The following is a 20,522-nucleotide window of genomic DNA, read 5'->3' on the forward strand; positions in this document are numbered from 1 at the left end:
GACTCTTTGGCTCTACGTATACTTTGGGTTCTAACTTTGGTGGAACCCCGTGTTGATAACACTGCACGAAATTGAATAAAGGAACCACAAGAAATTAAACACTTAAAGGGCTCTGCGCGAACAGATGAATCAGAGCAAAAATTTTGTCATTTGTTGTTTATTTTTATTCTGACAGCACAAGCTGTTCTGAAAAAAATTAAGTTTTCAATTCAACTGACTCGATATTTCTAAATCTAGAAAATTGCAAACCATTCTGCTGTCTATTTTCGTGATGGTTCATGTTTTATAAGTAACTGTTTGATTCAAATTTCTCTTCATTTTGTGATTCAGTTTAAAGAAGGGGTTCGGGTCAAAGACACTGTGGATAAATTAGAAGAATAAAATTATGCGATATGAATTCATAAGGTCTGCCTTCAGCGCTGCTCATTGGCTAACGTGGTATTACTTCTCATTTACTCTTTATTTAAGTCAGTCTCATTTCAAATCTTTTATGAATATAAATGTTTGCACCCGAAGCGTGGGACGACATCAAAAGAAAAAAACAGACTATAACGAGAATTCATTGGGTCTCACCAGTTTAGTTAGGAACTTACTAATCGGCACGCTGTCGCTTTGAATTTATTCATAACCCAAGTTGTAACCCACTTTATTACACGACTCGGGCAGTCAGAGGGCCAATAACTAAAATCAACCAATCAAAATGCTCTATTGCCGGTCAATATTCTCTCAGTATTGGACCGGGCACTGTCCCGAATGGTCCCGAATGATACCGCACTTGTGTTCCTTTGAACTTCAGTCGTATAAGAAATCTCTAATTAACCAAGCGTGCTCGGGATCGTACTGGAAGAATATAGGCCCTCGGTCTTTTTTGTACGGACATCACTGCGCTCGGTCCGTACTGTCAAGACCTCGGGCCGATATTCTCCCAGTACGGCCCTCGCGCTTGGTTAATAAGATATATGTCAAGCTCCTATCAGTAGCTTAAGACATCTGGCTTGGCTTGGGCATAAAACATTACCATATCTTGCCAAACTGTTATTCGCTCAGCTCATACTCTGTTAAACCGTTCCGTCAGTAAGCATCGAAATTTGTTCAAAATTTCATGTGACATATCAGGAGTGATACAAATCAAATTGAACGCGTGTGTCCATGCCGCTGACAAGCTGAATCAGCCATAATGCCTAAAATTGTTTTTATAAAACTGGAATGCCTGTTAAATTGTATATACGAGATCTTCTATTCGTGATTCCGATAACTCTCCATATAGCTAATTTAATGCTAGCTAATAGAAAATACACTTGGATGAGAATATATTACCATCTAAAATTCATAAACTATAACGTCATCACAAAACGCTGGAAAGATGGTAAAGTTTCATTCGCTACAGCGCGTTTTCAAAATATTTATTTATTTTTTGTATATTTAAATTTTACATGCATTCCCTCAATACTTTGAAATAGAATTTTGAAGAGCGCGACTTAGTTACTTACCAAACTTTGCAAATTATTCTGAATACCAACGTCACTTATATTTTAAAGTTAAAAGTTTTTCTATAAAAATAAACACTTTTCTTCTTAATAAAAGAAGTAAACAAACATTCCAGCAAAAGGGAAGGAAGCAAAATACTTGTGTGATTTTCTGCTTTTCGAGAGAACGGGTGATGGATTTGCATTTAATGCACAAGATTACCATGTGTTAAACACCGCCGATGTATTGAGATAGCATTTTGACCAGCGGTTCATTTGCTAAGATCAAACTATTTGATTGAGAGCCAGCGGAAAGTTTCTTTACTGCATACTTTCTCATTTAGACGCTCGGTTTTCTGAATTTTAACTCAGTTCGAAATGTAAGAGATTGGACGCGCTTCTACTTCATCGAACTTGACTGTCAATAGGGACCTTAAGCAGTCAGGACGGCAACGCCAAGGAAGACGTCGATTAAAAAATGAATTTCTACTTTTAATTAAAATTTCGAAAATGGCTGCATGTGTTTACCATCTCATAGAGCGCCACAACTCAACCTCAACATAACGTATATAAGTAGCGTTGAGTTCCAAATGTAAAATTAAAATAATTTACTGTCGCTGTTCCGGTTCGCAGACGACGCAAATTTTGGTGATTTCACTTTGTTGTTTTGCAAAGGACGCCGGCTAAGAAATGTACTAAGTTTTAAAATGCAACTGAGCTATTTTTCTGCCGATTAGATCTTTTGTTTTTCCACGTCCTCGTTGCCATCGCCGTCGTGCTTTGCTTAAACCCTCGTATTATTTTCATAACGGTTGTAAGTTTTAGGCTGTCTTTTGCAGTAAGACGCAATAAGTCTATCGCTGGATTCTGGTGTGTTCGTTGATGCTTGGAAATGCGCTCTTGTCAATCTTCTGCTAAAAAAAGGCCTGAGCTGGATCTACTGTATAAGAACCACCGACCCATAAGCAATTTACACTATGTGTCTAAATTGAAGGAGAAAATTGTATTCGACCAGACGCATGCGCAAATGATGGCAAACTCGATATACCCCGCCTTGCAGTCATCCCATGGCGTTTCAAAGTAATGAATGACATTTTCACGAACATGAATTCTCAAGAGATCCCTTCTGCTGTTCATACGGTGAATCCTGATCTTTTGATCGATCGTTTGCGCGAAGAGATTGGTATTTCTACCAACACTCTTGACTCGCTAAGGTCATATTTAAGTTTTCATTCAATCTACCCCAAACGTCGCTTGACAGAAAAGGGAACTTAAGCAGTCACGACGGCGACGGCAACGAGAGCGTGGAAAAACAATAGATCTAACTGGCAGAACAATAACCCAGCAGCTGCGTTTTAAAACTTTGTACATTTCTTAGCCGTCCTATGCAAAACAGCAACGTGAAATCACCAAAATTTGCGTCGTCTGCGAACAGAAACCGCTGCAGCAAATTATTTAAATTTACATTCGGAACTCAACGCTACTTTTATGCGTTATGTTGAGTTTGAGGTCTGGCGCCCTATGAGACGGTAAACACATGCAGCCATTTTCGAAATTCCAACTAAAAGTAGAAACTCATTTTTTAATCGACGTCTTCCGTGGCGTTGCTGTTGTGACTGCTTAAGTTCTCTAATGACAGACAGACAACCTTTATTTTAGCGCGATGGTAATAAAAGCTATGCAGCTTATAGGGCCGTGCATAAATACTAAACCTAAGAACAAAATATATACATAATAAGTAACAATATCAAACTATCTAAATATTAAATTGGTAGAAGCTATGATGTAACCTAAAAGTAATGGAAATCTTTACATCTAAAATTTGTGGTTGTTGTAGAGGTCTCTTTGAAAGTCAACTCTAAAAATATCAATTGAACGGGTTTTCTTCTTCAGGTTTTGATAACTTTTATTGGGAATATATAGTTTCCATAATACAAGGCCTCTATAAGCAATAGAGTTTTTACCATAAATAGAGCTGAAACGTGGCACCGCTAAGGAGTCTGACGCTCGTAGAGTAATCTGTAGAGCGTTTCGTCATAATATATTCGGATAGCACTAGTGGGAGCCTATCATGAAATGCTTTGTACATTAGCTTTAACAGAAATAACTTATAACTAGAGCTCAGTGGATGCCAATCAGCTTGTCTTAACACGTCCAACGATCTCATGTCCTTAAGTAAATTAAAAATTATCCTCGCCGCCCTACAGTGCAATCGTTTCAATGAGTCGAAGAGATCTGCATTAAAACACGACCCCCCACAGAACGAGGCCGTAAGTTACTGATGGTAATATGACTCTGAAATAAAAGTTAATAAGAACGTCCTTCGGCAGGGACCTCAATTTCCCAATTAGATATAGTTCTTTGCGAAACTGTTCTTGAGATCCAACATGTGCGCTACCCAGGAGAGTTTATCATCGACTGTTATACCCAGTAGCCTGGACGAGACTTGTTAACCCACTTTATGGCATCGGTACCTTTATATGTGGATTGGTGCCACTGGCCCCGTAATTTTGGTTTTGCAAATTAACATGGCTTCGCTTTTTTGCGGATGTGGGGTAAGGCGATTTAAAATACACCATTTGTACAGCTCATCTAAAGCTTTATCCAATTGAGCTACCGCTTCATCTGCCGTTTTTTTGATACAGTAGATCGTAATATCATCAACGAATAAGTAGACGGAGCCTGATTTCACACTTGGTGGGTAGATCGTTGACAAACAAAGAGAACAGTGTAGGGCCGAGCACTGATCCCCGTGGTATACCGACGGATATGGGAAAAGTGTCAGAGATAATTCCATTATCAACTGTGTACTGCTTTCTCCCAATTAAATAATCTGTAATCCAACCTAGTGCTTGATCACAAATGCCAAAATTTGAGAGTAATTTCTCCAACAAGATCTGGTGCGATACACTATCAAACGCTTTGCGAAAGTCTACAAAGGCAACAGCCACTATGGAACCAGAGTCAACTGCTTTTCTCCATGTTTCCGTGAGATGAACAAGCAGGAGCTCGATAGAGTACCCCTGTCGATAAGCCCATTGTCTGAAAGCTTGAGAGCTTGAAAGCCGATGATGTTCATTTCCACCCGAAATAAGAGAAAACGTAGCAAAGCAAGACTGATAAAATAGTTTGCATGGAGGCTTGGAGAGACAAGTGTGTCCCATCGGCCTTGGGCCTACTCTGTATCTTTTTCTTAGGATGATATGGCAGTAGCACAGATACGGTAAGGAATCACTACTGTTTCGGGGGGAGTCACATGGTCACGTGTTCGAAGACGTTGCGCAAGAGAAAACGAGCTATCCTTGGTAAGGGCTGTGACTAAAAGTGGGTCGGGGACGTGGGAAGTGGGACGTAGGGACGTGGGACTCGGTGACATAGGAAGCGGGGACGTGGGACGTGAGGACATGGGACGCGTGGACGTGGGGACATGAGACGTGGGACGCGAGGACGTGGGACGTGAGGACGTGGGACGCGAGGAAGTGGGACGTGAGGACGTGGGACGCGAGGACGTGGGACTCAGGGACGGGAACGAAATTTGCAAGGATAAGGCACGGATGTTGTAGGATCAACAAGAAACAATGGATACTTACAAGGAAAGTCCTGTCCAGAGTTCTTGCGGTCAAAAAGGAAAACAAACATATCCGGCCGAACCATGGACGCTGGAAATCATCGGCTGCTACTGACAAGCTCTCCAACATAAAATAATACCTTTCCCGAGACCACCGAAAATTATACTTTTACAAATTCAGCGCAAAAATCAGGTGTTGTTTGTTCATCACATCCCCGCGTCCCAGGTGCCGGAGTCCCACGTCCCCGAGTCCCACGTCCCCGCGTTCCACGTCCCCGCGTCCCAAGTCCCCGCGTCCCACGTCCCCGCGTCCCACGTCCTCACGTCCTCACGTCCTCACGTCCTCACGTCCCTGCGTCCAACGTCCCACGTCCCCACGTCTGCGATCCCACGTCCCACGTCCCCGCGTCCCAAGCCCCCGCGTCCCACGTCCCCGCGTCCCACGTCCCCGTCCCACTTTTAGTCACAGCTCTGGGTAACAACATGAGTGAAAGGATTCTTCCCACCGTTCCTCTTCATCGTTTTCTTTTCCTAACTTTCGTTCTTTGTCTGTCAAACACTTAACATTGCCTCAGATTTAGTTCTCACTGGAATCAAAGAACCCTATGAATCCCTTCCATAGTTCTTTATACTTTTTTAAAAAGACATGAATAACATCTAAGTTCACTTTCAGACTATTGCAATGCCATGTTATGAATTTTTTCAGAAGATTGTATCGCTGGAGGAGGGAGAGGGAAAGTGCTTGCTATCTAAAAATTGGCATGTTTGAGGCTCATATTTTTTACTTTGGAACCGATTTTGGTGAAATTCTGAAGAATTACTCATGTCATTCTGAAAATTGATGTGCTGTAGAAGAGTTTCCTGATAATTACTGTTTCAGAAAAAAAATTGGAAATTTGTGTTAAAATACATTGTTGCTTTGGAATAGGGCGATCAACTGTTGTACCACTTATTTGACAACATCACCCATTTCACAGTTTTACCCTCTCTAAAGTCTTTAATTCTTTGTTGTAAAACAAATGGGCTTTACAAAGTGTGCTGAGCACAGAAGAGTTATTTTGAAGTAAGAGTTGCAAAAAAGTTGTACATGTTCATATAACCTGTATAAGCTCTTTCAAGAGGTTTAGAAATAACTGGTAGGACCAAGATAGGCATATAGTTATTCTTATCTTGAGGCAAGTCTTTCAGGTAAACAGGGGTTAACCTGGCTTTAACCTCCTCTTCTATTGCAAAAAGAAAGTATCAGCGCTATTGTGTGGAAGCCGATTGCCAGCCAAACCTTTGAACAAACCGACTTCAAGGTAAAAAAAAAAATAAAGAAACTTTCTTAATCCCTTCCTTTTTTATTTTCATTGCTTAACTATATCATAGTTAACAAATGACGCTCACTAAATTCGAGCACGTGGCCCTATCCGAACTTTCTTGGGTTCTTGATCTTTTCCATTTGTTGTAGGGCTTCAAAGAAAAAGTTTGATCCTTTGGCAGAGTTTTCAAGGTTAGCTGGAAAGTTGAAAGATAAAGTAATGAATCCAAACAAAGGTAAGTAACGGTGAAGTTGATTTGTGTGCTCCCAGCAAGACTGAAAAGTATTTGAAGCAGCAGTCAACGTGCCATACGCATTAAATTACAGCAGATGTACCCGTTTTGCCATATTTTACTTTAATTGAAAATTTTGTGGGCAACAAAAGCTCTTGACTACAGTTTTACGCATCAGTTGATATCTACAAGTACTTGCGCAAGTACATTCGCTAAAGATAGTGCAAAGTCAGCAACAAATTATGTGGTCAGTGAAAATCCTTTGAAGTTTTTACCTCATTTCATTTGTTTTACGCTCCAGATGACTCATAGTCTCCCTCGCAGCCGTTTTTAGTCTCGTCACGCAACGCTTCTCCCCACAAACGGCTGCTCACATTCGAACAACATTCCTTTCCCTTTGTTGTCTTTGCACCAATGAGATCGCTGACATTGTTTCTTAAGCGACCAATCAGAGCACAAGAGACTGTAATCACTATCGTTATTCGCGCGTTTTCAAATTCTGCATTTCATCGTACGTAGTTTCTTGCTGGAGGAAACCCTGAAGAAGGTTTTGCAAAGTGATCGTTCTTTTATTTGTTCCACCTCAGTTGAGACAAAAGAAAAAATTTATGTTTTTGGAAAAAGTTCTTTTGATTTTCCGGCGAATATTTGTTCCTGTCTGGATGTGAATGTGAGCTGCTATTCAGCGACCAGCGAGTTGTCAGTTTGTAAAGCTTGCTACCGACGATTGATCAAGTTCAAAAAGGCCTCTGTTCATCTTGAAGAGTTCAAAGATGAATTGAAGGGAATCTTGAAGGTTCGAGAACTTCCCAGAAAGAAGCGCTTATTGAGCGTTGAGAGCGACGGTGGAGAAATCCAAGCTTCGTGCCGTGGGAAATCCTCGAAATGTTTACAATTCGATCCGATCTATACGACTTGTACCTCTAATGCTACAGCCAATTCTAATATTTCTACCACGATCAGCCAAGAGGGACGTTATACTCCGGCAAGATTTCCTATTGGTTCTAATGGTGTATTGATCTAGATGCCTCAAAATTATCACTGGATAAACAAACACAAGAAAAACATGCTCAGGGGTATCAGAGCTAGATAAACAGTAAACAAAACATTTTTTGTGTTGCCTCATGGGAAATTGAATTCTGTAGTCCATAGCTTTTGAGAATTCGCACTGTCTATTCAGTATGCCACTGCAGTGTTAAGTAGTCTATGAATAGTCTGGAACAGCACAAATGTACAATATATGAGAGCCTAGTGACAAGTATGTGCCAATGATGACAAACTGTTACAGCCAAAAAATGTCAAAACAGGACCCTGAAAAAGTCTGTTAGCCCAGATTTTAACCCAAGAAGTACCCAGGTGCTGCAACTACTGATATAAATGAAGTTGATATAAATGTCTTCATATGAATCTGATCTATTCAAAAGTCTGAAAGATTTGCAATCTCACTGAATAATGACTATTATTAAAAACTAGATCATTGGATAATGCAATTCAAGACTTTTTATTGGCTTAGCCATTACGGTATATCAGCCAATATACCATAATCTACAAATATGGCAAGCGTACGTGTCAGCTTAAAATTAAAAGGGAGCTAAAGATTTAATAAAATTTAATAATTTAATTTAACGTTTTTATAAAAACAATTATTCCACTCGAGCTTGTTGGATATGAGATGATTATAGCCAACTACAAATCAAATACAATTTGATACTGGCAGCAGCACCAATGAAGAGATTCAATTTTCAAAGAATCAATTGGTCAATATAACCCATGGAATCTTTCATAGCATTCTTAATCAAACTTCAGACCATTATCATAAATTACTTTTCTCTATTACATGTACATGTATACAGTATTTTACGTATATGAGCACGATCCTTCGCAGTAAAGCACTATTTGAGCAATAGTGAAAATCAGACCTGAAAAAAATTTCAGGCCTGTACGGGATTCGAACCACTGACCTCTGCGATACTAGTGCAGCGCTCTACCAATTGAGCTAACAAGCCAACTGGGAGCATGTTTCATATGTTTGTTGTTATACAGTATTTTCTTCACAAGTGAAATGTAACTAATCTCAAACAGATGTTCCATCTTTTGTGACTTCACATGACAAAACTTTCAATTGCTATGATAGAGTATGAGTAGCACACAATTTATGTCACTAATCAGACAATGAAATTGACCAGTAATCTGATTTAAAAATATGATGAATTTATTAGATCACTCATTTTCTTACCACAATTTAGGAGGGCCAAAGAAGCTGTACTGTTCTCCCCAACCCCCTCCCCCACAGTGATTTCCACCACTCTGTGAAAGGACTCCAAAATGTTATCCTTATTGGTTTCAGGAGTGCAGGAATGCAACATTTCAACAAGCACATGTTTTGAATCATTTCCAATAAACATTAAAGTAAAACATTAATGGTAGCATAAAGTAAACCACATTATCTTATAGTCTGGCAATAAATAAGTGTTCTTTCTGTTTTTTCTTGACTCTGTTTCAGTTCATCAGTAAGCCAGCCAAAATACAATTCCAGTTCCATGTCCTTATCCATATACTGCACAACATCAGCAACATTTGATTTATTTTGACTTTCCTTAATTTCTACTGCATTTTTCATGTTCAGAAGGTTGAAGTAAGACTCACAGAAGGCTTCCATTATCTTGTGATGTTCCCCAACACATCAAAAGGAAAATAGACAGCATTAATCTATAATGAAATTTCTAATAATAATAATAATAATAATATAATGACAACTTTATAAATTTTAATAATTTAATAATAATAATACTAGTGTCATTCATTGCTAAGGAACATGCAGAAAGCTGTAGTCTCTAGCTCCTTTAACATTGTCAGGACTTTCAAGGTCCTATTGGACTGAGTTCTTCAAATGACGTTAGCTTCAAGCATAGGTTTTTAATAAGTTGATGGGACATTTATCTCCATTTTAGGGTCTAGGGGTCTACCATCTTAGAACTTTTAGGTTTTATTTGTGTCGGGACAGGTCCTGTCAGACTAAGTTCCCTAAATGACGTTAGTTTCAAGCATAGTTTTAATAGGTTGATGGGACATTTACTTCCTTTTAGGGTCTAGGGGTATAAAATTTTAAAAAGTTTAGCTTTTATCTATGTAGTAGTGACAATCAAATAGGCTACACCATGGCACCCAATATCAATTTTATTGGTAATCTGAAGCACTCAGAAGTGTATACTGCAATGATAATGTCTTGTATTTAGACACAACATTTTTACAGGTGATCATGTGTAATATAACACAGACAGAATAAAATAACGATAACCAAAATAAGACCACAGTGTAATACTAATACTGACTAAACTATTTACATTTTCTATTTACAATATTTACATTCTTGTCCTTTCCTTTATACTGCTTAATTTAAAACATACATGTAAAATAACATTTTGCTGCAGACTCGTTTTTATTGAAACACTTACCACTGCCTTACTACATGCGCTTCATCGACGGCAATGGCACAGAGTTTTTTGGCATGGAGTACACAGAGTTCGTCAGCATAAATCTCCAGCGTTCGTTCCTTAACCACGCTTCAGGGGATCCGTAAACTAAGGAATATTCGCCGCTTTCGACACGAGTGCGTTTACCACCCTCAAGTGAACTTATGTTACCAGCTTTTAGCCCTAGCTCCCTCAAATGGGACACTTGGTCGTTCATAAGGCTTTCCCCAATGGTGAGAAAACGACGACAATATCACCAGGCTCTTGTGAGGTAAGATCAAACACGAGTGGTAATGCTTCATACAGGAGAGATTTCCCGAAACCAGTAGGAAGATTGACAAATACATCCTTTCTTTCCTCAACTATTTTCCTAATTCCAGTTTTTTGCTGCGCATTTAAACTAGGAATTCGAAATGTATTACTAACAACATTAAACGCTTCTTCAAAGGACGCCATTTTCAAAGCTTTGAACTCGAAGATGAAACAAACAATATGATTGGATAGACTACTTTGGCGCGTACAGTTCTCAACACATGTAACCCAAATAGTGATTGGTTGAAGTAGCGGAAAGGAATGTTGTTCGAATGTGAGCAGCCGTTTGTGGGGAGAAGCGTTGCGTGACGAGACTAAAAACGGCTGCGAGGGAGACTAGATGACTCACCGTATGAAGAGGACCCGTGTGATATCCCAGACACACCTCCGGTAACACTCTACAACTTTCACCAACTAACTTAGTAGTGTAAACGATTTGGAATTGTTTGAATGTAGGTGAACAGTGAAAGGATCACAGAGCAATTGAATCATGGTCATCGATGTTGATCCTGAAATCAATTCGTGATTTGCAAAAGCTCGAAAACGAATTTTTATTCATTTGTTTGAAGGATTGTGACTGGGAAAGTGAAGAAGAAAATGAAGGAGTGGAAGAAAAGGAGACGCGTGACCTCAGCTTGTGGAAGATAACGATTCCTCACGTGATCATGGAAACTAAACAGGTGATTGGTCATTTTACTTCAAGTGAAAACCGGGAAGATTGGGTCGGGTCTTGAGATTAAGCACGCGACCCGACCCAAACCTTCCGGGTTTTTTTCACTCCTTCGCTACCATCGCGCCCTTTGCTTTCGCGTTTCGTTTTACTAATTGAACGTCAGTGATAGGCTACCATTGCAGGTTAAAGTGAGGAGGAAATAACCTTATCATTGTAGTAGTAGTAGTAGTAGTAGTAGTAGTAGTAGTAGTAGTAGTAGTAGTAGTAGTAGTAGTAGTAGTAGTAGTAGTTCTTCTTTATTTAATGTAGCACCACACTTAGCTACAAGCTACTTTCCAGGAAATAATTTGGATATATCAACAAAAGTTAAATGGTAAATTGGCCATCGTAACGATTACAAAAGCTTACATTTCAAGCGTTAGCCCTTCGTCGGAGCGAATAGAGGAATTGTGGGTTGTGTGTGCTTTTAAAGGCAGAAAATTTCTGCCTTTAAAAGCACACACAACCCAAAATTATTTCGTTACCCCCACCGACACAGCCCTAAATAGTTTCTTTAGAACCTATCAGCCTACTTTCTAGGAAGCCCACAACAAAATATTCAATAAAAAATTACAACCTACATCAAGAATTATGTACATTAAGTAAAATATTATTATATAAGGATATCGTAAACTTTAATGACTGTAACGCGGTTGACTTCGAAAATTGTAATTTCCATTTTGTGACAATCAAACCAGATCCTTTAAAATTCTGTTGGATCAGTCTAGTGATAGGAATGGTGACCGTGTTCAAAGATAGTAGAGTGAATCCTTAAACTAGTGTTAACTGTGGTGTGTTCGCTTGCTCTCGATTACTGTAACTGAGAGCAGTAATAGACTTTCATGCATGACATAAAAGGTTTCTTTGCTTTGCAGAAATGTATGTTTATTATATCTGTGGAAAGAGCTGATGCAGAAGAAGGTGCGTATGCTGTAAATATACATCAGGTACAATTGCCGCTATTCCGAAATCAAAGTTCCTCTTTTTCGTCGTAGAACCTTTAGGTATTCTAGAACAATCAGAGCATTTTCCATCACAAAATCAACGAAGACAGAATTTACTTTTACCCAACAAATGTGTCATCCTTTTCATCAGCAGGTTGTTGCACTAAATAGTTTATCCCTCAGCGACTTTGACCCTGTTTACTTGACTTTATGTTTTGATCGGAGAGGTGTTCTCTTCTTCCTATGGTTTCCATCTTTTTCAACCAATGTTTCTACGCTCTCATGATTCCAGCTTCCGTTTCCGCCAAATCTCTGGATATTTGTGCGAACTTCTTTTCCAAACTTACTGCTGCCTTTTGAGTTATTTGCGTTTGCTCCATGGAGATTTGTAACCATAATGCACTTCGTGAAAGTCTTCGGTCGGTGAGTGCGAGCTGGTGATTCAAGGTTTCAAGCTAAACGCGCAATTTTTCATATTCCATCATCTTCTCTTTAGAGTTACAAGCCAGGCTCTAGTTCGCTTCATGCTCTATCAACGGTGTATATAGTTTTCAAATAATCAAAGCGACGCTGGCCACCTTTTGAAATAAAAAAGGTATAGTTTCAGCAAAAAGTGGCTTTCTTTGCAACAAAGTCGATAACAAGGTGACGATAATTAAAAGTCAAAATTATAATAACTATTACTATTTTAAGCTACCAGTTTCAACATAAGAACGGTTCATTAAGATGAAACATGCTGTTCGACAAAGGGTTCAATGCGAGGTATTTTTATTCTTACTGTTTCCACTGAAGTGGTTAGGTATTTTTCCATAGCTATGTTCGAGGTTCCTTCGAGTGTCCCCTCATTCCACAGTTACTTTGCGAGTGTATTTCTGATTATGAGCGTATTCCTCTCAGTCCCTTACACCCTTCTTTAGTCCAGTGTGAAACGGTTTCAATGGATACCAAACTAGCACTACCCCTGAAAACTGACGCCTTCAAGGCACCCCAGCTCCTCCAGAACCCACGCATATGGCAAAATCGCTTTGTGAGTTTACACTTTGTGAGTGACCCGTTAAAGGAGCAGTGAAAGTGATCCAAATGAAAGAAATCCCTGTTTTCGTTTTACTACTTTCTTGAGGAACGGTACGGTACTGGTAAAGCGGTTTAGAAATGCATGCATTTTGGTAAAAAGGGGGGGGAAGCTCAAGCAGTGAACTTATATTTCTTTTTTCCCTTTCTTTGTAGTGACCCGATGGGATGTAGCACGGTAGGTTTTAATTACTGTTTGTCATCAGCTTCCCAGATTACGAGCAGTCTTTCCTTTTCGGCGTAGTTTGTCGCACGAGTCAAAACAAATTAAGTGAAAAAAATAACGATGTTAGCGCACCGCGCAGAACTCTAGGTGCGAGGCGCACTGATTTTTTCCCCTCGTGCGACGAACTTCACCGAAAAGCAGAGACTGCTGTTAGTAAGGGGAGTTCAAGTTATACAGATGCCCTTCCATTCTATATTTTGTTGAGGAACTAAACGAATTTCACGATTTTGACATTTTTTCACAAAGCAATCGAAGTTTGCTAAACATTCCTCTTACCTTTTCCATTTTGAAAGTGGCGAAGGCACTGGTAATATCGTTTCCTTTTTTGTTCATATTACCCACAATAGTCGCGAAGAGGAAACTATCGTGCAAGTCCTTGTAAGAGGAAGTTGGACCTTTACAGACTTGGTTTTAACAGTTTTAATCGCCCTTTGATGTTTATTTTAAATCAACAGGCGGTATAAGGAATTCTTTGTTCTTCAAAGCAAGTTACAAGAATTCCACGGTAAGTATTGGATTTTGATCCATGTTTGCTTTGAATTATTTCCATTGGAAATATCACACCAAACTAAAAGGCATAGACACAGGGTCATTTTTATCAGCCAGCACGCGCAAGATGAGAGAAACACCCATGAGACCCACTAGACGAGTCTTTTTTCCCGTTCGACACTCCTAAAAAGTGCTTCGTGCATATGATTTCATTTCATTTTGTCTCTTGCAGGTTCAATCGATGACTCGCTTCTTCCACCGAAGCGTAATTCTTTAAAATCAGTTTCGCAGAAGAGTACAGCTACTTATTTCGATGCCTGCAGAGTTCAGTTTGAGAAATATTTACAGGTGAGAATGAGGCATGAATGAATCTCGAGGCTTGGAGTGAATTCTTCGAATAATTTGTTGCTTTTCTGTTGTCTAGTATTTGTGTTCTAATCCGCTGCTAAAGGGAAGCGGATTATTGTTCAACTTCCTTTCACCAGAAAAGGAATTCAGTAAAATGTTTGGCCCTGACAGGATGGGTGATAAAGCGGGTAAGTTGTATACTGTTTTGCACCACTAATATATCCTATGCACAGATAGAATGAAAAGAATACAGGATGAAATCAATAGAAGAAAAGATTAATAAGCAACGTGACGTTACTAAGCCAAAAAAAGCTTTTTTGAAACATACTTACAGCAAAGAGGGGTTATAGGACTGATAAATTAGTCAATCTAAGCTAATCAGAAAACAATGTCAAGTGTGACAGGTTGTTTGCCCAACGTGATTCTCTGTCATAGGAATATTACCGACACCCTCCTGCAGTTTTAGCTGTTGGAGTCCATACTTTTTGTTCTAATTTCTCGATTCTGCATTTTTCGCAGGTAAAAAGATCAAGTCAATGACAACAATACTCAAAAAGGAGGTAAGCCGGCGATGCTTTAAAGACAAGTGAATTACTTGATTCTTATACTGAGTTCTATTCAAGTATTCAGTCGGTAGGTATACAATAAATGTCCCGTGGGTATACAAGGAGTGTCCCATGGGCATACAATGAATGTCCCCTGGGTATACAATGGATGTCCCCTGGGTATACAATGAATGTCCCCTGGGTAAAACTGTTAACCTTGCTGTTTCTCTCTACAGAAAGGTCAGAACCTTGATCCATTTTTGCAGTCGTTCTTATCATCTACCGTACAACCAACAAAAAGGAAGCCATTGCCAAAGTTAGTCATTTTCTTCATGTTGATTTTGTTTTAAGCTATCAACCATAAATCTCAGACCGATCTTGCAAACTATCTGTATAATCACAGGCAACGAGCAGAGCCTCTCTTTCCAGTTTATCTTGTCACATGAGTCACAAAATAGTTAACAGAAACCAGTTGTTTTATTCACCTCTGGTTACTGGTGACTCGAACAAAAGAACAAAAACAAAAACAAATGCTCTTAGCTTAATGGAGCCTATTCAAGGTAAGCCAAAATTGTGCTATTTTATTGACGTGGTAAATATTGGGTATTATCTATTGTAGGGGTCTTCTAGATGAATCAAGAAGAGGCGAGGTACGCTTACATTTTAGACATGATTTTCTTCTCTCCATATCTTTTTTCTGTATTTGATTAAGCGTTTTTGTGTAGATGGCTTTGAACTCGCTTTTACCAGCCCTCAATGTTACACTTTCAAACAATTTTGTACTTTCGGATTTGAAACCTTTTGATCATTTTAACGAGTTACATTTGATTGTTGAATTGCATCTAGGAGGGACTTTTTCCAGGAAGGAGAAAACCGGCATTGTGAGTATTGCGTGGTTCGCAAACCTTTCTTTTTATTCTCGAGAAGGACAACAACTTAAATGAACAATATTATGTAATAATTTTTTGTTTTTTCCCCTTTTTAGGAGTAGTGCATTACGCTTGAAGGTAGAAGGTGAGTTTTTGATCCGTAATCTATAAGATTTTAAATCGCTTTGTTTGTTGTTTTTATTCGTATCTACATGGTGTAGCTCATGGGATCATAGTAGGACACGAGTTTTGGATAAAGCTGATAATCATCGAAATCTTTGTTGTTATGTAGCATCAGGGAAGCCGCAGATACCAGTGACCGGTCTCACCGATTACATCTTGTTCCTCGGTAAGTCATATGAAATTCGTTCTTTGAGCGTGTACAAAGTGAAGTGATTCATTGCCTTACTAATGGTTGGGCGAATTTAGCCATAGATTGCCAAAGTGCCAAACCACTGCGCGTGCCTTTTAGTTCGGTTTCTTGAAATAAGTCAAGTCGCAAGTTATCTGTAATTATTGGCTCTGTAGCTCACGAAGAATTAGCCAAAACAGCCAACGAAGATTGATGTCGCTGCTGCAGCGATATTGACAAACTTTTCTGGTGAATTTTCACCAGTCAAGCTATGTATCGTCATCTTTTTTTTCTTACAGCGCAACGTCTATTCAATGTTCCAGCCTGGTTATACAGCTTGTTAGTTTGTGGAAAAGTCGCATTTCAAGAGACTCTAGATGTTTACGCTGACAGGTGCCCATAAAACTTAACTTTAGGCAGGATATCAAGTAATTCTGTAAATGAGACTGATCGGCATAACTGCTAGAGGCCATTTCGATTTCTCCCACAGTTCCACGGTAACTAGTCATACTCCTCGGGGGAGGAGAGAGGTTCTGTGAGAGTAAAGTGTCTTGCTTAAGAACACAACATACTGGCCCAGACAGAAATTGAATGTTCATGTTTCCATGTACAGTGAGTTCAAAACAATACAGCCTCCCGGTTAGCTCAATGGATACAGCGCTGGACTATTTGTGCGGGAGGTCGAGGGTTCGAGCCCCGGCCGGACCAACACTCAGGGTCTTAAAATAATTGAGAAGAATATTCTACCTTTCTATAACATCAAGAAATGATTAGATATTCTAGTCTTCTCGGATAGGGACGAATAAATGGAGGTCCCGTCTCCTGCAGGGTTAGGGGCAAGAGACGTTAATTTCCCACGCACGAGATTACTGTGTGATGGATGTCCTCCCCTAGGGTGGGATGGGTGGGTAACAGGACCCCCGTTGATACCATTGTTTACTACACTGAAGGGGCTATCCTGTATAAATATAGATGTCTACTTCTACTTCTACAGAATGAGCCAACTCTCCCTCAACTCTCTCTCTTCTCTCAAACAAATAGAGTTATATTGAAAGAGATGTTTCCCACCAAAAAGCGAATATTTCAATACCAGCGAAATCTGGTCACTTTCGTCCCCATTGCCAACCTTACGTCCCTTTTTTTGTATCGCAGATATTTAGCTGGTAAAGTGGATTTGTTGACGAATGAACATCGCCTGGTTATGATAATTCATTTACTAAGAGGTGACAGAGAACTGCTGGTGTAGATCCATCTGATATTTTTGGAATTTTTTTCATGTGATATAAGCTCATCACGAACGCAAATGAAGTCTCGACTGCCATCAAAACCTGGTGAAAGATACAAAGCCAAGAGGAAGAAAATTTACTTTTAAAAATTTTTAATTTGAATTATTTTACTTACTCAGAGGCACGCCTATGACATTTTTTTTCTTCTCTCGTAGATGCACTTTTCTTTGATGAAGATCCCCCACGGTAAAATAAAATGTCTTAAAATGCCATTTTTTAAACTAGTTTCATTGCATGCCAATTTAATTACTTGGTATTTATTTTAATTTCCTATGTACTACTACGTTTTTTCGTTGGTATGATTGACTTCTCTTTCTTTTTCCTAGAACGGATACACAGAAGTTAGAAAGACGTGAAAAGACTCTGAAGGAAATGCTCGAGTTCATACCAGGTTTGTGAGTTAACATACCAGGAGGCCACCCACCATAGGGGGTGGCTTTGGACAAAAAACACACCTCTACCCTTACTCCACCCAAATTGCACCTGAATCACCTACATGCTGCAGCGCACTAGTGTTAAACTTAGCTTAAGTGCACAATGTTTATTACTTGCCTACAGATATGGTCGTGCGTGTTGTTGGAGCTGATAGACATAAAGCTGGGATTAGTTCATTGTTTGAGCTCCTTCAGCAGCCCAGGTTGAACAAACACGTTGGTGTGTTCATATGAGCTTTCAAATGAAGGAGTCGTTTGGTTAATGTAATAAAGTAGTTTCTCAACGTTCGGGAATGATAGGTATTTTGCACCACGTCATGCTTTTAAAGTAGTTTGTTCCAGATGTTCACTCATTTTATCAACTCCTTTTTGCCCAAAAACAAAGAAATAAAATAAAGCAGGTTAATAGGAGAGCGACGAAAAATAAACTGCGGAATATTTTAGCATGATTTATCTAACAACGTTTTCTACAACCGAACGCTTGAAACTTATGAATAATTGCGGTGCAAGGCTAGTTTCGAAAATATTTACAGCCGTGTTTGTTTCCTGATATATTTTCGTTGTTTTGTGTTGAATATTGTTTTTGTCTTTTTAATTTTCACCTTATATGAGACAAGGAAGTCAATTTATGAATGTAAGAATGAAGAATTACATCATTCAATGAAAACCCAGAGAACAAACAAAGGTTCCAAATCAAGGCAGATAGTTCAAAGTGAATATAAGAGACGATTCAGGAGCTGACTTGTTTATGAACCCAAGTATCCTAATCATGATGTAGCTTTTCGTTTGTCTCTTAGCTGACGTACGTTCTCCTGGATTGTTTGATGGGTGAGATTTTTCCAGAGCTGAAGAAGGTATGACACTTGCTCTTTCCTCGGTATCTTTCTTTCTTTTCTACATCAAGCTAACATCTTAAGCTTAGATAGCCCGTACGTTTTGGTCTAGAACTATAATTTATTCACATTAAACGTGACACAATTTTCGACGTATGCAAAGACAAAGATTTTTATTTCTCTACGCTGACAGAAGCATAAAACTTATTAGTTAGTAACCAGTTCGCTAAATTCTTAGAATTGTTGCATTTCGATTTCCGCAGAGTGAGTTGTTTCCAGCAGAAGAGCTCCCACGTCGCAAATGAATCAAAATATGTTAAAAAAGGGAAAATCAGTGAATGCAAGACAAATTGAGGGAAAGTTTCTCTTCTGAGTCAAGAAAAGAGGAAATAATTTCATTCGGAAGAGTAACTTTTAAAATGTGTAGATATTTACGTAACAGAAATGAAATTTAGTCATCAAAAGCTATGATAAAAATGTGGTAATTTGTATGTTTCTTTTATTTAAAAGTTTTCCACAAAATACAGGAAAGATTGAATCACTAAATTAATAAAATTATTCTTTGAAAAGTTTGTGATTGCTTCTGTCTCTTTTTTTGTGATCAGTCACTGTGTAAGCAAAATAAATTGTCATGCGAAATTAACATCCACAATAATGTTTTCTTTTATTTGTTTTAACGAAAATGCAACTATTTTATTCTTTTCGTTTTTAATCATGAAACATATGGCAGTGTGGTCGTCCACCATTACAGGAAGGTATGAACTTGTTGTTACTGGTGTATTGTTGCATAGTTAAACAGCGAAGACAGTATACCTTTCCTATGATATTTTAACTTTACATTGAAACACAATATGAGAACTCCCTCTATTCATCGTCCGTTGCCATAACCTCTGATTTTGATAGAAATGCTGAATTCAGGTGAAAATGGGTTCTGAAATGCTGAGATGATCGGCATGGAGACAAAAGATTGTTCTAAATATAACACTGTATATGTTTGCCTCGCTTATTTAACTCGGCCTCGTTCTGCAGGAGATAAGAGCAGGCAATTGCGTTAACCCTTCTCGAGGCACATATTGTAAGTTTCCTTCTGGAGGAGAAATATATCATTAAGAGAATTTGAGCTGACCTTAAATTAATCTTTGTCTTGATGTTTTTCTTTCTGGTTGATCAAAGTTTTGCTCCCGCCACTAGAAAGTGAAAAGAGCCAGGAGCACATCGCTAATCATCTAGCACAAATAAATATTAAACATGGCAAAGGGTCTTCAGGATTATAAACACATCAGTCTTGTTCCTCGGGAGTGAGAAGGAAAAAAAACATAGACCTGGATAAATAAATGAGTCAACCTCCCGCATTTACAACAACTCGCCAGATGCTTTACCACCAATTATAAAGAAATAATGCACATGGAGCAAGGAAGTTCAAATGATGAAAAAAATACCTATATCTTATTAGACGTTTTGTTGTGTAGTATCGCTGAGTATTTTTACGAGTTGTGCCGTATTTTGACGAGCCTGTAGGGCGAGTCAAAATACAAATAAAGAGTAAAAATACTCAGCGATACTACACAACAAAACGTATAATAAGTTATTTATTATCCAACACGCCAAACTGTTATTTCAGTGCGGGCGAATTTCGCGGATATTTATTTACGGGGAGTGCGTGACAAAAGTATGCGAAGCGGAACGGAATTGGCGCGTTGACGTGTTGCTGTATTTTTTTTTTCTTCAATAAATAAAGAAATTTCCAGGTCGTCTAGCTGTTTTTCTTCGTTTGATTCATCTAATAAACTTGGATGTATATTTCCTAGCCATTCTGACTCTTCGTCGTCAGAAATGTGATTCAAATTGTCCGCCAAATTTTTTTTGTAACTACAGTTCAATTCTTCGCTTGCGCGATGTGAGAAAACCTGTTAAACCGGTACTCCACAGTACAAATACCGCGTGATATTTGTACTCGTCTATGGCGTTATTTGTACTCTACGAAGTGTAGTTGGATAGTAATTAAGGTTATCTAACAAACACACAACGGGTCTTCAGCAATTTTCAAATAGGTTTCAT

The 20,522-nt window shown here is 38.8% G+C and overlaps 2 protein-coding genes across 2 annotated transcripts; both read left to right on the forward strand.

Annotated features, from left to right (window-relative positions):
* The first annotated feature begins 10,699 nt into the window (after positions 1-10,699).
* LOC148721408 (sorting nexin-14-like) lies at positions 10,700-15,733 on the forward strand. Its single transcript, XM_088736596.1, has 9 exons — positions 10,700-10,745; positions 10,925-11,035; positions 11,943-11,988; positions 13,239-13,260; positions 13,764-13,813; positions 14,030-14,145; positions 14,222-14,333; positions 14,665-14,705; positions 14,927-15,733. Exons 2-9 carry the CDS (start codon positions 11,021-11,023, stop codon positions 15,038-15,040), a joined length of 516 nt encoding a protein of 171 aa, XP_088592722.1. The 5' UTR covers positions 10,700-10,745; positions 10,925-11,020; the 3' UTR covers positions 15,041-15,733.
* Positions 15,235-19,119, forward strand: LOC148721409 (sorting nexin-14-like). Its single transcript, XM_088736164.1, has 9 exons — positions 15,235-15,250; positions 15,732-15,908; positions 16,211-16,304; positions 17,064-17,134; positions 17,353-17,383; positions 17,524-17,588; positions 17,756-17,847; positions 18,429-18,485; positions 18,728-19,119. Exons 1-9 carry the CDS (start codon positions 15,235-15,237, stop codon positions 18,767-18,769), a joined length of 645 nt encoding a protein of 214 aa, XP_088592290.1. The 3' UTR covers positions 18,770-19,119.
* The last annotated feature ends 1,403 nt before the right edge of the window (positions 19,120-20,522 follow it).

The sequence above is a fragment of the Stylophora pistillata genome, chromosome 10 (genome assembly GCF_964205215.1).
Source record: "Stylophora pistillata chromosome 10, jaStyPist1.2, whole genome shotgun sequence".
NCBI classification, from domain to species: Eukaryota; Metazoa; Cnidaria; class Anthozoa; order Scleractinia; family Pocilloporidae; genus Stylophora; species Stylophora pistillata.

What these genes read in the sequence shown, in the direction of transcription:
- LOC148721409 (XM_088736164.1), top strand. An exon ending in GATAATTCATTTACTAAGAG is followed by an intron (nt 17,135 to 17,352) that starts GTGACAGAGAAC and finishes CTTCTCTCGTAG; the next exon opens with ATGCACTTTTCTTTGATGAA. An exon ending in TTTGATGAAGATCCCCCACG is followed by an intron (nt 17,384 to 17,523) that starts GTAAAATAAAAT and finishes TCTTTTTCCTAG; the next exon opens with AACGGATACACAGAAGTTAG.
- LOC148721408 (XM_088736596.1), top strand. An exon ending in AAGAGCTGATGCAGAAGAAG is followed by an intron (nt 11,989 to 13,238) that starts GTGCGTATGCTG and finishes CTTTCTTTGTAG; the next exon opens with TGACCCGATGGGATGTAGCA. An exon ending in CAGGATGGGTGATAAAGCGG is followed by an intron (nt 14,334 to 14,664) that starts GTAAGTTGTATA and finishes CATTTTTCGCAG; the next exon opens with GTAAAAAGATCAAGTCAATG.